The 18,002-nt window shown below is 36.0% G+C and overlaps 1 protein-coding gene across 2 annotated transcripts in view; it reads left to right on the top strand.

Moving 5' to 3' along the window:
- The window catches only part of SLC38A10 (solute carrier family 38 member 10), a 68,962-nt gene that overhangs the window by 31,192 nt on the left and 19,768 nt on the right, over positions 1 to 18,002 (top strand). For both annotated transcript variants that reach the window (XM_051995407.1, XM_051995408.1), the window contains exons 9-11: positions 3,163 to 3,274; positions 4,567 to 4,673; positions 14,671 to 14,827. In XM_051995407.1, coding sequence (XP_051851367.1) covers positions 3,163 to 3,274; positions 4,567 to 4,673; positions 14,671 to 14,827 — 376 coding nt within the window. The remainder of the gene's footprint in view (positions 1 to 3,162; positions 3,275 to 4,566; positions 4,674 to 14,670; positions 14,828 to 18,002) is intronic.

Consider the following 18,002-nt stretch of genomic DNA (forward strand, 5'->3'; position numbering starts at 1 on the left):
TTCAACTGATGAGTCAGAATGAGAAGCTTGAGACAATGTAAGATCTTGAACCAGCAAAGAAAGGTTAAAATTATGTTTAGTATTTACTAAGGCAAGAAAGGGGGTGGAAACATTTTAGAGAGATTTTTAGTAATGGATTGAAATTCAAAAGGTTTATCAGTTGTGTGACTCTGAGTTATATGGAAAATGTATTTAATTGGAAAACTCCATTCTGCAAGCACTTTGATTAATTGAGCTTTTACTATATGATGCTGTAGTATCATTGCCCCAATCTGTAAAGAGCATTGCTCTGGAAATATCCTACCATCAATCCTTGTTGAAGCATTCTGCAATACCTATTGGAAAGTAATTCAGTATAGCTTTGTAGGACCATATAAACATTAAGCAGCCTTTTTGCATGCTTTAGTTGCCTAAAGAATATGGATCAGCAGCAGTGCTACTACTGGGCTTATATCCTAAAAAAAATACTAAAGAAGGGAAAGGGACCTGTATGTGCCAAAATATTTGTGGCAGCCCTCTTTGTAGTGGCTAGAAACTGTAAAATGAATGGATGCCCATCAATTGGAGAATGACTGAATAAATTGTGGTATATGAATGTTATGGAATATTATTGTTCTGTAAGAAATGACCAGCAGGATTAATACAGAAAGGCTTGGAAAGACTTACATGAACTGATGCTAAGTGAAATGAGCAGAACCAGGAGATCATTATGTACTTCAACAACGATACTGTATGAAGATGTATTCTGATGGAAGTGGATTTCTTTGACAAAGAGACCTAACTCAGTTTCAATTGATCAATGATGGACAGAAGCAGTTACACCCAAAGAAAGAACACTGGGAAATGGATGTAAACTGTTTGCATTTTTGTTTTTCTTTCTGGGTTATTTTTACCTTCTGAATCCAATTTTCCCTGTGCAACAAGAGAACTGTTCGGTTCTGCACACATATATTGTATCTAGGATATACTGTGACATAGTTAACATGTATAGGACTGCTTGCCATCTTGGGGAGAGGGTGGAGGGAGGGAGGGGAAAAGTTGGAACAAAGGTGAGTGCAAGGGATAATACTGTAAAAAATTATCCAGTCACGGGTTCTGTCAATAAAAAGTTATAATTATTAAAAAAAAAAAGAATATGGATCAAATTTTGGTTTTTGTCTTAGATTGTTTTTGGCCCAGAGGCAGCTTTCTTTTTTCTTCTCTTCCTTCCCCTTCCCCCCTCCCCCCCTCATCCCCAGACCTAACTGATTTTACCAAAGCCTGGGATACTTGTTAGTTCGCATAGGTGTTTTGGCTGATGGAGAAGAGTTGTGAAGTTAAGCTGTAGTCAGCAGTGATTGTTCTTCCATTTTTGTGGGAAGGAAGTCATAGCGCATTTCCATGACCCTTTGATATGGTCCCTTCTGTCTTCTAAAAATCTTCTTCATTATTACTATTCTCATCCCTGACATACCCTGACCATGTCATCCTGGGTGAGTCACTTAACCTTGCATTGCTCTAAACACTCTCTAATTCTCTTAAATTAGAGAGAAGTTGTTCCAAGAACTTTTTCCTACCTGAGAATTTGCTATTATTAATGAAATCATAGATCCAATCCCTGTCCCTGTTTTAACTGCTATTAATTTGAATTTTTCCTATATCTTAGTTTGTTACAAGTCCATAAGGTTATGATTGTAGTTACTTTGTGGTACTCATTAAATATTCGGGAATAACAACAATAGCTTTAATATGATTTTGAATTTATAAAAGTGTATAGGTGGTTTCAAGTATAAATGGTTTAAGTCTACACTTTAATTTAATTGCTTAAGTTTAATTGCTTAAGAGTCCTTATAGAGCATAAAAGAATTCCAGAAGCTGCTCTGCTGGGATTCAAAGTAATGCTTTAAACTCCTCTTTTTTTCCTACATGCTAAACCTGAGGCTTATTAGATGAGTTACTTCTCCTTCCCATTAGCTATTCAAGCACCAATTTAAAAGTAATACATGATTAAGGTCACTGGGGGAGAAGAAACTTATTATCTAGGAGAAAGGCGAGACCAATGTCATGCTGCAGTAAAGACTTTCCCACAATCAAAAGCCTGGCTAGATGTTTTCATTCCTTTAAGTTTATAGCTTTTTTACTATTCCACGTGAATTTTTTTTTAACCATAGTTCTATTTACCAGAAAAAAAAAGTCACCATTTGAAATGAAAATGTTATGAAGTCATTAGTGATTTGAAATTAATGATATGAAAGTTATTACTTTGGGGTAACTTATATATTCTGGGGTTTGGGCTTTTTCCTTTTTTGGCATGTGCCAGAGGCTTATTTTCCAAAATTTGGGATAATTTAGAATTCTGAGAATTTTCTACAGCTTTTTTGTAGGGTAGTCAGTAGAGCAAGTACTCCTTGCAAGGAAAATTTCACACATGAGTAGTGTAAGGTTCCCTGCCTTATGCCTGTAAGTACTTTCAGTGGATTAACATTTCTTATTTGTTTAAATGCTTAGAAAGAAGACAAATTAGAAGTATTCCATGAGGTGGTACTAAGAGGATTTTAGTTTGGATTGCTACCTGTTGCACTTCCCGCCTTTGATTTCCCCTGTTCCTTATTATTCAGAGTTTTCTATCAGTCCTCTGTTAAGAGGCTAAATAGATGGTTAGTGTGGATGATATTCCACCTGCTAATTTTAACCTGGCCAACTCAGCTTGAGGTGTTAGGGATACTCCTTTGGAATTGTGCTACTCCCTGTCCAACATAGATAGAGCCTTTCTGCTCTACTCTCTTATTTCTTTTTCCTTGTCATGGTTCTCTGCAAACAAAAAACAAACCAAAACCAAAAAAAAAAAAAAAAAAAAGTAAGGATTTGCCCTTAATATTTCTAGAAGAATTTTTAAAGTTCATGATTCATTAGAGGATGTGAAATAGCAGCTTTTTGCCATTTTGCAAGTTCAAATTGCAATTTCACATTAAGATTGCTCAACCAAATATAATTGAGCTGCTAACGTTTTGCCTATGTAGACCATTGAATTGGTGAATTGGCAAGTGAAATCACCATTTTAGCCCCACTTTGAGTCTTGTCTGATGTGTGGCACAGGACACTTTGAGTAATTGCTTTACAGTAGAGTCAAAGGGGAAAGCAGCAATTTCAGAACTTACTGTGTTTTGATTTTCTTTCTTTCAGCAAAAAGATGGTACCTTTGCAGCTGGAGGTTATATGCCCCCTCTTCGGTTTAAAGCTTTAACTCTTGGAATTGTGTTTGGAACCATGGTTGGTGGAATCATGATCCCAAATGGTAAGATGGGAAGGCCACTTGAGATGGCATCCTTCTAGTTTTTTCTCTTCTTTTCCTTTATTCTTTAGATAGCCCAATCTGTGAGGTTTTGGACACCAACTCCTGCTTTGTGTGACCTGCTGCACAAAAGCTTTAGAGTTTCTTACCAAATATACCTAATTTTTCATTACCTTTCTCTTTAATTTCTTATAATAGAAAGTGATTCAAAGTCCCCTAAGTTTCCCTAAAAATTTAGCATATTCATAAATAATAAACAATATAGACTTATGATTACAGAAGCAGGGACTCCCAGTGAAAAAAATTTATCCATGAAAGTTGTTTTAAGATGAATTGCTATAAAGTGGATCACTCCTTATATTATTTCAAAAGTATGCTTCTTGAATTTTAGGCAAAGTATAATGCTCATTGCCTAGATCCTGGTAAGCAACAACAACAAAAAAAGTCTTTTTGCTTATCAGACCCTGGGAAAATATCCAGTATATGCAAAAGACTAAAGTTGGATATTTAACCCTAGGCCCTAGGCACCAATACAAAAGATCTACTCTTGTGTAGACTCTGGGCTTAGAGAATAAGTCCTTGCTCCATGCTGCTATATGAAAACAAGTATTATTTTTGGTTTTATTTGTCACTTAATAAATAACAAATTGGAGGAGATTTCTAATCCTTTAGATGTCAGGAATCACATATTATTGGAGATTCCACAGTCCATTACTTCAAAGATTTATAAATTGGGAAATCTCCTCATGTGGGAGCAGGAACAATGATCTTGTAGTCAGAGAGATATATATTTGGGTCCTAACTCAGTTTCTCCTTTATGTGACTTCAAATCACTTAACTTTTCTGTATCTCATTTTCCATATTTTTAAAATGGGAATAATAATTTTTTAAACACTATTCATTCCTGTGGATTGTCATGAAGAAAGTGCTTTACAAAAGTGTTTTATAAATGTCATTTACTCCTTCTACTGCTGCTGTTACTAGCATTCCGGATGCTTGATTAAGCTCTCCGGTGGTTATAAAACACTTTCTGCACATTCTTCATATGAGCATTTCCCTTACTTGTAGATCTGGAAGCTGGAGCTTCAAGAGGTAATATGACTTGCTGGTAGTAAGGATTAAAGTGGGAATTAAAACCTTGACCTTCTTGATAATGCTTAGCACTTTAGCATGCTGCCATTACATAAATAATGATCTGAGCATTTAGTAAAATATTTCTTTCACTTCCTCAAAGATTGTCCTCATGCTTTTATTCTCTTTCCCATCCATTCATTACTTTTCTTTCTTGTTTCTAGTGGAGACGATCCTAGGCCTTACTGGTGCTACAATGGGAAGTCTCATCTGCTTCATCTGTCCTGCTCTTATTTATAAGAAAATCCATAAGAATGCCCTTTCCTCACAGGTCAGTAGTGTTAATTGGCTAATTTCTCTGCAATACTGGAAGAATAATGGATTTATCTTCATCAGGGACACAAGACCTAGAATCCATGTATATGTTACAACAGGAAATATCTTAGTTGAAGAGGTAGCAATGATGTCTCTGTTTAATGATTATGACCAAGTGTCTTTTTTTTTTTTTTAAATTTTATTTTATTTAATAACAACTTTGTATTGACAGAATTTATGCCAGGGTAATTTTTTACAACATTATCCCTTGCACTCGCTTATGTTTTGTTTTTTCCCCTCCCTTCCTCCACCCCCCCCCCCAAAGATGGCAAGCAGTCCTATATATGTTAAATATGTTGCAGTATATCCTAGATATAATACATATTTGCAGAACCAAACAGTTCTCCTGTTGCACAGGGAGAATTGGATTCAGAAGGTAAAAATAACTCAGGAAGAAAATCAAATATGCAAATAGTTCACATTCGTTTCCCAGTGTTCCTTCTTTGGGTGTAGCTGTTTCTGTCCATCATTTATCCACTGAAACTCAGTTAGGTCTCTTTGTCATAGAAATCCACTTCCATCAGAATACATCCTCATACAATATCGTTGTCGAAGTGTATAATGATCTCCTGGTTCTGCTCATCTCACTTAGCATCAGTCCATGTAGGTCTCTCCAAGCCTCTCTGTATTCATCCTGTTGATGACCAAGTGTCTTAATATGTTTTTGGAAAGCTTTGCTACAGAATGGGAAACAGAGATCTCTTGGTACAAATCCAGACAGCCTATTAACTTCAACCTATATGAACTGCACCAGAAAAACCATACTTTTTAGCCATGCAAAATTGCTATTCCTAAGAATAGCCAAAATTTTAGAATCCCCACACATCCAGTCTCTTATCAAAAAAAATAATACTTTAAAACACAGACTAGTGCCTGACACATGGTAAAGATTATCTAAATGTTATTATTATTGTTATATTATCATTATTGCCATTTCTACCCCTATAGCATCTCTTTCGTTTCATCCCTTTTTTCTCAGTCTCACTTTTTTTTAGGTCCTCATTACTTCTCCACCTCTATTATTGCAGTGGCCTTCTAATTTTTCTTCTAGCTCCAATTCCCAATTACACACACACACACACACACACACACACACACACATAAATACACATAACTGAAGGAAAGGTGGAGCTACCTTAATATTTGGTTAAGATTTTTATTCTTGAGAAAGATTAGAGAGATGGTTAGGTCTTATTTTGTTGTCTTTTGATAGAGAATTTAGTGATTTCGATACATATTTTTGATCTTTTTCATTGGATTACATATATTATCTTGGGTTTTGACTGAAGAAGACAGTATACTGTCTTCAGCCTCTTACTTCCATTTATATTGTACTTGTCTCAGAGTGGTGAGCTGTGGCTCTTAACATTATTTTTAACTACTGCTATTGTGAAACCAACCTGTCTGGAGCGTTAAGAGATTTTTAATAGGACCTATTAAAAAAAAAAAGGGTACATACTCTTTTTGCATTTTTGGTACTACATGTGATAAATTGTATAAGAAATAAATGTTATCATTTTCACAAATCAGTCTGTATTACCCATCATTGGTCCATGTTCCATCAGTCCAGTGCTTTCACCCAGGTTTTTGATACAGCCTTGAGTATAATCTAGACTTTCATTGGAAATAAATAACACCCATCAAAAAAATTTTTCAGGCCCAGCAGAAGCATTCTTTGTGATAAAGTTAAATTACCCTCCCAACAAGATGAACTAGCAAGCTATTGGCTTGCAGGTAGTTGTCAATTATCATCACAGATTTCTGTGTGACCTGAAAAGTTGGTCACAAGGCCAACAAAGTTAACAATGCATGTAATTTCAAAAAGAAAAAAAAATTATATGCACTTAAAAATCTGTCCCTCTCACTATCCCCTTTCACATTGAATTAGAAAAGAAAAAGAGAAAATCCTTATCATAAGCAAACATTGTCCAACAAAACAAATTCCTATGCCATTTGTGCCTGAAAATCACTATATTTTAAGTTTATCTTTTCTCTGGCAGGAGTTAAGTGGGGTGTAAGAAAAACATTTATAACAGTATGATGACTCATGTGGAAAAAGTAGGCAATTTGGTTTCTTGATAATTCTATAGTGTTTCCAACAAAAGGATGGTTATATTGATTATCTAATCAATATGAATTGAATGTACCTATGGCACCATATTTTTAAAAAATTTATGCTTTTGATGAGCCAATGTCCATTTTATCTCACTCTCCTTTCCCTCATCGTCACCGAAAGCATAAGGAAAACAAAATCCATTACAAATGCATATAGTCAGTCCAAGAAATGTCCACATTGACTCTGTTCAAAAAGATGTTTGTCTCATTATGAACTCTAAGTCCTTCACTGACCTCTATCTGGAGGTGGCATCTTGTTTCCTCATTAGTCCTCTGAAATTCTAGTTGGTCATTATGCTGAGAAGAGTTCAGCACAATAATATTCTATTACATTTATATACCGTAACTTATTCATCCATTCTCCCAATCTATAGCATTTCCTCAGATTCCATTCTTTGCTACCTTAAAAAAGTGTTCTAAATGTTTTTATATATTCTTGGAATTTATTTTGCTTAGGCTAAAGCATCCCTTAATCTGTCTTCTCTCTAATTTCATTTTTTCTCCTTCACCTATTTTCCTCCTATTTCCTGTTTGATGAAATATATTTCTGTATTCAGCGGGGTGTGTATATATGTATTCTTCTTTCAACCATTCAGATGAAAATAAGGTTCAAGTGTCTGCTGTTCACCTTACTTCCTCTTTGTTTGTATAGATATCTACTTATGCACTCTGATTAAGTGAGATAATTTTCCCAGCCATCCTTTCCTTTCTCCTCCCCATCCCTCCTTCCATTGTGTTTCTCTGTCTCTTTTTATTCTTCTCTTAAGATTTTATCAAGTCATAATAGAACCACTCCTGGACCTTGTCTAATTGTACTTCCTTTATGAATCCTGATGAAGATAGAGTTCAGAGAGGGCATACATCTCCCTATATTTGAATATAAACAGTCTATCTTTGTTTAGTCCTTTATCATTTTTCATTGATGATTTTCATTGATGATGATTCATTCAAGGACCATTTGATCACCCTTTAATCCTTCCTCTATTCCTTTTTATGTTTCACTTCACTCCTATGTTTGACCTTCATAGTTTCTTCGCAACTCTGGTTTGATCTTTACATGCTTAAAAATCCTCTATTTCATTAAAGATCTGTTTTTTCCCCTCTGTATCATTATACATAGTTTTGCTGGATTCTTTGTTTTATGTAATATTGTATTTCAGGTTCTCTACTCCTTTATAGGATGCCTGCCCAATTGTATGTGATTCTGACTTTGGCTTCTAGGTACTTGAATTCATTCTTTCTAGCTGTTTGGAATATTTTTTCTTGATTTGAAAGCTTTGATATTTTGACTCTGGGAGTTTTTGTTTGGATTTGTTTTAGAAGCTGACTGATAAAGGGTCTTTCTGTTTCCAGTTTGACTGCTGGTTCCAAGAGATGTGAGCATTTTTCTTTAAGATTTCTTGAAATATAATATCTACGTCCTTTTTTTGGTCATAACATTCAAATAATCTATTGATTCTTAACTTTTTCCCTCCTTAATCTGTTTCCAGGCCAGTTATTATGAGATACTTTACATTTACTTCTTTTTTTAACCTTTTAACTTTGTTTTAATAGTGCTTGTTACCTCTTCAAGTCATGCTTGGAATGCATTCCTTTTCCACAGCTTTACCTTAGAGAGTTCCTCATTTCAAGATGTAGCTTTGCCACTACTTTCTACATCAAGCTTTTTCTCATCTTTCCCAACTTCCTTGATGTTCTCTCTTCCTAATTTCCTTGAATTTATTTGTATTTATTACCTTTATATTTATTCTACATAAACTTGCATGTCCAATAAAAGTAGGAATTATTTCATTTTTTATATTTGTATCTTTAATTTCCATTATAGCTCCTGGCCCAGAGAAGGTGTTTAAATGCTTAAGGACTGATTGCGAACTTAACACCAAAATATCATATTTCTGATCTTTTATTAGTTAATAGCATAGATGATTTGAATATCATAACCATAACATAAAGGCTGATTATATGATGATTATATACGAAAGTTATCTTTCTGATGCAAAGCTTATACTAAGAGATCCTTAAAGTCTTGGCATTTTTTTGTCAAAGCTAACAGCTGACCTCTCCACTAAGTCTTCTTTTTACCTTCATGATATTCCTTTTCACCTGCTCTCTTCCATTCAGGAAAGATTAAATGTTAAATCTCAAAATCTGTTGCAAAACCTAGTATTACAACCAGTTTGTGATGGCCAAGCCTAGTTTCAGTTCAGTTGGATGTTATTTGACTCATTCTTCTCATTTGTTATTGTTTTCTGTATTGAAAATTTCATGTTGATGCTTAGTAATTTAAAATTGTATACATCTGTAGTAGGCTTAAGGACCATTTGATCACCTTTTAACCCTTCCTCCATTCCTGAAATATAAATACTAATTTAAATATCATCTCACTTTTTGAAAAGATATCTATTCCTATCCTATTTCCTGAATTCTTTCCCAAGCATAATGAAACATGAAATAGGAAGTTGAATTAAAAGCAGAATTCTTTTATTATATGATTCATTATTGCATGAATTGAGGTGCCCTATAAGTAAAATAATGATTCTTAAAAATTTTATATAAAATTACCAACAAAAACTTATATAACATATAATTGTGTTAGTTTTATCTCCTAATTCTAGTACTATAGGTTCTTTTGCATTTTTTTTCCTGCAGGAAAGAAAAAAATAGAGAATTGAGGCTGTACCATATCCCCAGATGTTTTAGTTGGTCAGTAAAGTATGCCCATGAATTCTGCAGGTGAAATGTTCGTTATTAAGACAATGAATCAGTCAGTGACTGGCACCAAGCCAAAACCTAGGAATTGTAGCTCGAAGAAGGGTGAAACAGGGATGCCTATTATCACCATTATTATTCAGTATTGTACTAGAGATGTTGGCTCTAGCAATAAGAAAAGAAAAAGAAATTAAAGGAATTTAAATAGGCAGTGAGGAGATAAAACTATCTCTCTTTGCAGACGATATGCTGGTATACTTAGAGTCTTAGAAAATCATCCAAAAACCTACTTGAAATAATTAACAGCTTTAGCAAAGTTTCAGGATATAAGATAAAGCCACACAAATCACCAGAATTTCTATATATTACTGATAAAGCCCAGCAGCAAAAGATACAAAGAGAAATTCCATTTAAAATAACTGTAGACAAAATAAAATATTTGGGTGTCTACTTACCAAGATAAACCCAGGAACTATATGAATGCAATTACAAAACATTTCTCACACAAATAAAGTCAGGTTTAAATAATTTAAAAAATATCAATTGCTCATGGGTAGGCCAAGTTAATATAATAAAAATGACAATTCTGCTTAAATTGGTCTACTTATTCAGTGCCATACCAATCGAACTATTAAAAAATTATTTTACAGAGCTAGGGGAAAAAATAACAGAATTCATCTGAAAGAACAAAAGGTCAAGAATATCAAGAGAATTCATGAAAAAAAAATGCAAAGGATAGTGGTCTAGCAGTACCAGACCTAAAACTATATTATAAAACAGCAATCATCAAAACTGTTTGGTAGCTTGAAGAAAGTAAAGGGGTGGTTTAGTTAAAATTTGATTTGTTGGAAAGATGATCAGGTAACTGATCAAGGAAGGGATGTTTAAGAGCTTCAAACCAGACTGGTAGAATTGTGAATGATTTTAGAAGATATCATTATTGTTGGTCAACATTTGGTATCCTTTTTGCTGCTTTTGTAAAGCCAACTTTATCTACTAATTTCTTGTTGGCCAACATTTTGCCAGCAATATATTAAGCTGCCTGTGGGGAATCCTGAACTAAGGAACATACTTTGTGACTTCATATTGAATACAAATATGTTTAGTTTAGTAAACAAAATATGTAGCCCTTATATGGAGGTGGAGGTGAGGGTAGCCTTATATGTAATTCTTAAGCTAAGGGCTCATGTCCACGTTAGAGCTTGATTTCTGGAATCAGCTTTGTAACCCTTAGTCTTGCCTTTTGGTGCAAGTCCTATTTCTCCAAATATTTCTCTGATGAAGGATCATTTTAGAGTAGTTTGCTTTTAGGGGGGGAAAAAACAAATTAACTTATTTTAAGTGAAGATGCTTGGCTTTGTACTTACCTTTTGAGGTAGAATTAATTGTGAGATGAAATGATATGAATCCCATAAGTAAATAATTCATCTGATCTCACTAAGGTATTGCAAATCTTTTTCAATTTGAAGGTGAAGCACTTCTTCCCTAGAAAGTAAATGGATCCAAGGTGTTTTAGCTTCATTCTTTGTCATTATTTCTTTTTTGTTGTTGCTGTTGTTTCAGGGCATTTGGGGTTAAGTGATTTTCCCAGGGTTATACATATATACGTGTATGAGGCCATATTTGAACTCAGGGCCTCATGACTCCAGAGCCAGTAATCTATATTCACTGTGCCTGTCATTATTTATAATTTTTCTATGGTTACATTGGTTCCCAGGAACTGCAGAACACTTGTCTTGGTGTAGTAGAAAGATATCCATAGATACTAAAATAGTTAACTTTTATTTTGATGTGCAATTTTCCCTTTTTTTTTTTTTTAAAAGATCTAAAAGTTGAGGGTTGAAATACTTCATTCAGCGATATAGGTGAAGTGTTGCTTTTGACTTGTCAGTCTCCAATCAAAACATTAAATGATGTCCTTGTTAAAATAAGCCAACATAAAATCCCCAACCAGATAACTTTATCGTTGTATCAGAAGCATTTTAAAGATTGTGGTAATAAGATAGATTGGAGTTGAGAAGACTTAGAAAGTAACTATATTTATTTAGATTGTCCCATGGAACTGGTGGGAAACATACATTGCACATGGGTGATTGTGAACACACCGAAAAATCACAGTGATGTAAAGATGCTGAAGCTCATCAAGTTTTCTACCTGCCTAGGCAGCATCTCTTCCTTGTCATTTTAGAATAACACTTCCCCCCATGACCTGCTGATGATGAGGGAGCAGGATTTTTTCCTTCTCATTTAAGTGCTCATACTAAGATCTTGTTATTATCCTATTGGCGTTATGGGAAGCCCATTGAGGAAGATAAATTTTTTTTGCTTTCCAGCGAGGTCATTTCTGCTATAGACTAGATGAATCCTAAATGAATACTGATTCCATTGCGCTGATGGTTAGTCACCTGCACATGTAGAGAAGTTTTAAAATAGATTAACCCTTTGATGATGCCATTACTTTTTTTGAATCTATAAAATAATGACCTCCTCCTGGGTCTTTAGTGAAAGGATTTCCAAGGCAGCTCAACTAAAAACTCTTTATCAAGCAGCTATATCTCCAAGGTCTTCCAAGTTAAGCCTCTAGTTCTTCCATTTACAACTTTTTCTGTCCCATTTTACTCTTTTCCTCTTCTCCTTTGAAGCCCGGAGCACAAAGCAACTTAAATTTAAAAGGAAAGTGGGCAGTGGTAAATAACTATAATGCAGGATAAATAGTTGGAATTAAGTAGGGGAATTTTTTGTGGCATCCAAATTAGATGATGTTGGCCATTGACATTCTGATAGTTCCTTTGTTGTGTAGGTTTTCCCTAGTCATGGCTTCACCAGGAATTTAGGTGTTCTTTTATGACTTTTACTATTTGATCCATGAATTTTAAGAAAATCAAAGTGCTTTTGGGGGTTAAGAAGGTTCCAACCTCATTGAAGCCTTTTTGGCAGATTTGGCTTAGACTTTCTGTGCTACAAAGTGGGCAGTTTCATATAGATTCACTTTAGGAAATTGTTCTGTCACTTGAAGTTTTCAGGGCCAAAAGATGATCACTGCCTAAGGCGCCAAGCTGGACTTGCTGTGTGTGCTGCAAGTCAGCATTGCTTGGCATAGGCAGAGTAGCTGGGGGAAAGAGCCTGCCCTGCATTCTCCTGGACTCTAGGGAGCATTATCAGCTCTTTGCTTCCATGAGTACTGAAACAAACTTGCCATTTCTGGAAGGGATAGGGAGAGGGGGAAAACCTCCAAGTAGACTTGTTCTAGAGCTTTTAAAAATTGATAAGCATAAAATTTGAGCTATAGCAAGTGCTTTTTTTCCCCTATGAAAATCCAATTCTGGGATTATTTGGGATCCTGGAAGTATTCATTTGTTCTTTCTGAGTCATTTTATTCAAAGAATCAACTAATTCAACCTTTAAGAAATAGACTGAAGTCTGCCACTCCTAAATTAGTGTAAAAATTTAATGAGGATGAAGATACTGAGCTCCTTTGATTCTGTGGGGAGAAAAGCACGCACCATTCATTTGCAAAATTCTCTGATGAAAGGGAACCAGATGTGATCTAGATCTTTAAGTGCAGAGGTAGTATACTGTAGCATTATTATTACTATAATATTAACAATGTGAGGAATTCTTTATGTGAAAATATGAAGAAGTCTGAAAGTGGTTGAATAGCTTTGTTTACCAAGTTAAAGAGGATAGTCTTAATGTCCAGTTTTATAAATAGGAATAATGAATCAGAACAGGTTAACAATTAATTATAATTATGTCAACATGCTCAGGGAAGTGAGTTAAAAAAAAACAAAAAAAACATTGGTAACTCAGCTGTGCCTACAACAGATATTGGTACAATCTGATAAAGTAGTTTAAGGCATAGATACTAGTAAAAAAGCGAGTCTGAGATTGGGAGAGATTTGTTATTTTGAAAGGGACTTCCATCCAATATAGTTATCTTCTGATGGTTGCTCTATTCATTTGCTTTTATTAGTCAGCTTTCTATGTCAGTCTGTAATTTTTGTTTGTTTTGTTTTTGTTCTGTTTTCTTCCAAGTTGGGCATATTGCCTCTGTAGCAGTCCTTAACTTTTTCTAACTCTAGAATGGTGTTAAAAAAACAAGGCTGGATTTTAGAATTGGATTAATTCGGTTAAATCTCATCATTTATTATTCCTAGACAGGTTGCATCCCAGTCTTGATGCTCTTACTCTTGTTGACTACCACCAGAATAGTTCTCTATGATGTTTTGTATATGTAAGCCTATAGTGTTTGAGGAGTGATAGGATATAGTGAGAATGAAGGAGATATGTGAATTTGGGAGTGACCTTGAGAATCTTACTTCTAGCTAAAGGAGTTAAGAGGTACTGAATTTCTCAAATGATATTGGAAGGTTGACCAGGTAATTCTGAAAGTCCTCTCTCTACATGAGTCTTGGCAGATTTGTATTGATCTCTAGAAGTCAGTGAGGCATTTTCCATTTCATACACCACTGCTCTGCTGTTTTTAGTTTTTTCTTTGTACCTGTTCCCAATACCTCCCCTCTACTCCCATCTCTGTCTGAGGCGAGCAAGGAGGAGAGGTTCAGAGGCTCTGGCCAACCTTTCAATCTCATTCTTCCTTCTCCTTTTTCCTCTAATCTCTAAATCTGGCTTTGATAAATTCTGTTGATGATTCCCAACTGAATAGCATCGTTGACATGCAGACCAGGTTTAGCAAGAGACTCTGCTAGTGACAATTATGATGATTAGGTAAAAAATAATACGTCAGTATTTAATTAAATCTCCTTAACTGTCAGTGTTGTTAGCCAACAATCTCTCTTTCTGGTCTCTCTCTGCAGATCATTTTCTGTTTGGAGCAGCAGCCAGTCATTTGGCAGTTTTGCTACTTAGGGGAGGCAGATAGGTCCCTGTACACACATCCCTTTTCTCTCCTCTCTGTTTTAGGAATATGTTACTTTTTTTTAAAACACCCTTTCCCCTTTTTTAAAATACGTACACATATGCACAATCCAAATCTAACCTTTTCCCCTCATCACACAAAAGGATTCCCTGGAGTTCAAGAGATCTCAAGCTGTCAAAAGTAAAGATGTTGGCTTTTGACCTTTCAGACATTTGTTCATTGGCTCTCATGTGTTCTTTGTATCCTATAGTTCATTCTGTGGATAAGCTTGGGAATTCTGTTGATTAGTACATATACTACCCTGTCTGTGAGTGAAGAGCCCCCTGTGAAAGTTGAAAAGATAGAAGCTGCTGGTCATCTTGGAGAAGTAAAAAATCTCATGGATCCAAATTCTGCCAAAATATCAGGTATGTACAACTCAGTTTTTTCCCCACCCCCCTAATTATTCTTGTTGAACTTTGGGTGGAAGCTCTGTAGTATTGGCCTTGACTATGTCTTGGGAGCAATTCTGCTATCTTTGTAAGTGTGAGTATCACTTTCAGAGATGGATGTCCTGAGGTTTGTCCCAAGGAGTTCGTTCGCTTTGCCTGCTGCCATTGGTTTTGTGGGAAAAGGAGGGAAGGCTTTGAGATTGCTTCTAGTGGAAGAGTTTGGGATGAGTACAATTCTTGCTAATAAAGGAAGCTTTGTAAGTCTGACACTAGAGATAGCACTGTTCTGGCCACCTGTATGAAGAATATAAGGAGCCAAAATAGAGCTGCTTTTAGCATTTCTGCCAGCATATTGGACAAGATTTCAATAACAAGCCATTCAGTGCATTAAAAGGTATGTAAATTTATGGTTGCAGCTTTTTTTTTTTAATTTTCAGGATATAAATTTTGAGCCAGTTTTAGTCTTGACAAAGCTTGTGACTATGTCTCTTCTCTGTTTACTGTTTCATGTTATTTATTGTTTGTTTACTAGGACTCTTGATAGAATTATAACCCCCTTACATGACTGAAGGCCTGCTTCACAAGGCCATTTCTAGCAGGTGCTATCTGACCCCTTTTCTGGCTCCATCTGTGGTTGTGTCCTGGGGTTGAGGGGGAGGAGTTTAAAAATCTGATTTTCCATGTGTAATAGTGGCTTAAACTGAGTGTGTTTATAGGTATATTTATTTGGAGGGTTCTTTGAGGCCTTGGAATATTTACCATAGATTGGAAGAGAGAATAAAAAGAAAGGTTTTATGCAAGAGATTATACTCTCAGTCCCTGGACACATTCCTGCAGAACTGCTTTGAGTGGCTGTCAGGAGCAATAGCTGGTAGGTCGGTGCTGTCTGCGATAACATTCATTTCTGGGATCTTCTGTCCCTGACAATAATAGGGTTTTATAAATTCACATTAATGGTGCACCCATGCATGTCCAGCTCACACCTCCCCTGCAAAGAGGCACAACAGCTCTGATTTAAATTCGCTCAGCTCTCAATCCCTTAATCACACTCTCTGTGTGGCTGGCCTGGGAGGAGGAATGTAATCCATTGCTCTTGAATATTAGTTCACTTTTGAGTGGTAATGGCTAAATAACATCTGTTCCTGGTAGGAACTCGAATCTCCCCACCTTCTGTAATTGACAAAATAAAAAGTCTTGTCAAAGATGGTAGGCAAGAGAGTTAGCAAATACTGTCTTGAAGACTAGGCAGAAGTGTATATGGTTATTTTAACTTGGTTGAGATGCTGAGGAAAGCACTTGATTAAAACATATACATAATTAAGAGTACAGAAAATCCTTGGATTTGTTGTCCTCTTCCTCTCCCCTAATTAACATCCCTGTATTTGAAAAGTGTACTCTCACCAGTATTAACACCTCATAAAAATTCCATATGAGAAAACAGTCTCCCATAAGGGAAGCTCCCTCCTTTGGGAGCCACTGTGAAACTATTAGAAATGCCTAAAGATGTTTCATTTTGCTTCATTTGGTTGCACTACCCAAGTCAGCATGGCTTCCCAGTCTAATGTCTTATTTTGGTTATTCCTATCTAGTAGAGGGATAAGAGTGGCCCTATTTAACCACTTAAAGGTACTAGATCTGTTTGGGTCTCAGGGGACCAAAACAGGTGCCAGCTCTGATTCTAGAAGAGTCAGCAGGAAGAACAGTATGGACTAAGGGAAAGAGAAATATAAGTAATGACAGTGAAACCCGAGCCCGGTCTTCACAGCTTTGCCAGCTACAAAAGGGCTACTTTGTATTATGTGAAACCCTGTATGTTGGGTCCCCTCTAGTCTATTTGATGAATAACCTGGGTCCATTCCTATGCAGTGTGGGCAGAACTTTAGCATTTCCCCATTCCTTCCATCTCAGCATGTGACAGGCCTTCCCAGTAGTGAATTACCTTACATTAATCAACACCCCCTTGTCCCTGCATTCCCTTCATTTTGTGAGACTACTGCTTGTGGCTCACTGCGCTCATCAGCAGCTGCATCCTGACATTCAAAGCATATGCAGGACATGAGCCTGCCCTGTGCTCACCTGGGTATCCTCCATTGGCCAACATCTGGTTTTGATTTCTTGCAGGAGGCTTTAACAAAACCACATGGCTCTTCTCTGAGCCACATGCAGTTTGTTTTTAGCATGTTCTCAATTTTTCTTCCCCCTTTTCCCCTTTTAATTGATGGGTTGCCTTGTTGAAGCAAATCCTGGAACTGTGCTGGGCTCTTAACTGTTCTGTGTTCACCATCTGACTTTTGCCTGTCAGCATGTGAGAGGAGTTTTATTGGTCTCTTTGATGTTGCAGGGGCCAAAACTGTACAGACTTTCATTAAAACCCTGCCCTCTGGGCTCTGGGATTATGAATATTAGAACATTGCCCTTTTATGTGAACACGTATTGACCAGCAAACTCTGAATAGTGTTTTCACTAATGACACCCAAGTGCACATTATGGACCCTGACTGTATTGCAGGAGGTTTACTATCAGTGGCTCTTCGGGAGGGTATAAAACTCCTTTCAGAAATGTTCTGGTGTAACATACAGTGAGAATGTATGTTAAAAGGTTGCTAAGCCTCCTGTGAAAGCTCATGAAAGCAATTACCCATTTTTTAAAAAAGCTAATTAGGCAATTTATCTTGGTGTTTGATAGTACCCTTGAGGGTCTCTTGGGTAGGATTAAGATTTTGTAATATTTTTCAGCTCTTTACTTGAATGTTACTACCTTTTCTCCACCCCTTCCCTCTTTAATTGTGCAATATTGTGTAATGTACTTTATTTGTGCCCTTGTGCAACTAGTCACCTTTCTTCCAATAGGATTAGAAAACAATTGTTTTTAGTAAGCAGGAAAGATGAGCAAGGAGTAGCCTTTTTAGTTGCCCATCTGGATTGGTTGACTTGGATTTTTTGAAATTAGATGATGGAAAGACTTGCCGGGGCTGTTTTTTCCTTCATTCAGGGATAGGTGATGTAATTTACAGCCATAGTCTCTTCAGTCTTCTGAATTTTGCTTTATACATATCCAAATTTGGTGACCATGACAACTATCTTCATGACATTAGCATGGCTTCCAATTGATTTGTATTTTCTCAACCTTATCTTAATTCTGCTTTCTCCAA

This window comes from Antechinus flavipes, chromosome 4 (assembly GCF_016432865.1).
Source record: "Antechinus flavipes isolate AdamAnt ecotype Samford, QLD, Australia chromosome 4, AdamAnt_v2, whole genome shotgun sequence".
NCBI classification, from domain to species: Eukaryota; Metazoa; Chordata; class Mammalia; order Dasyuromorphia; family Dasyuridae; genus Antechinus; species Antechinus flavipes.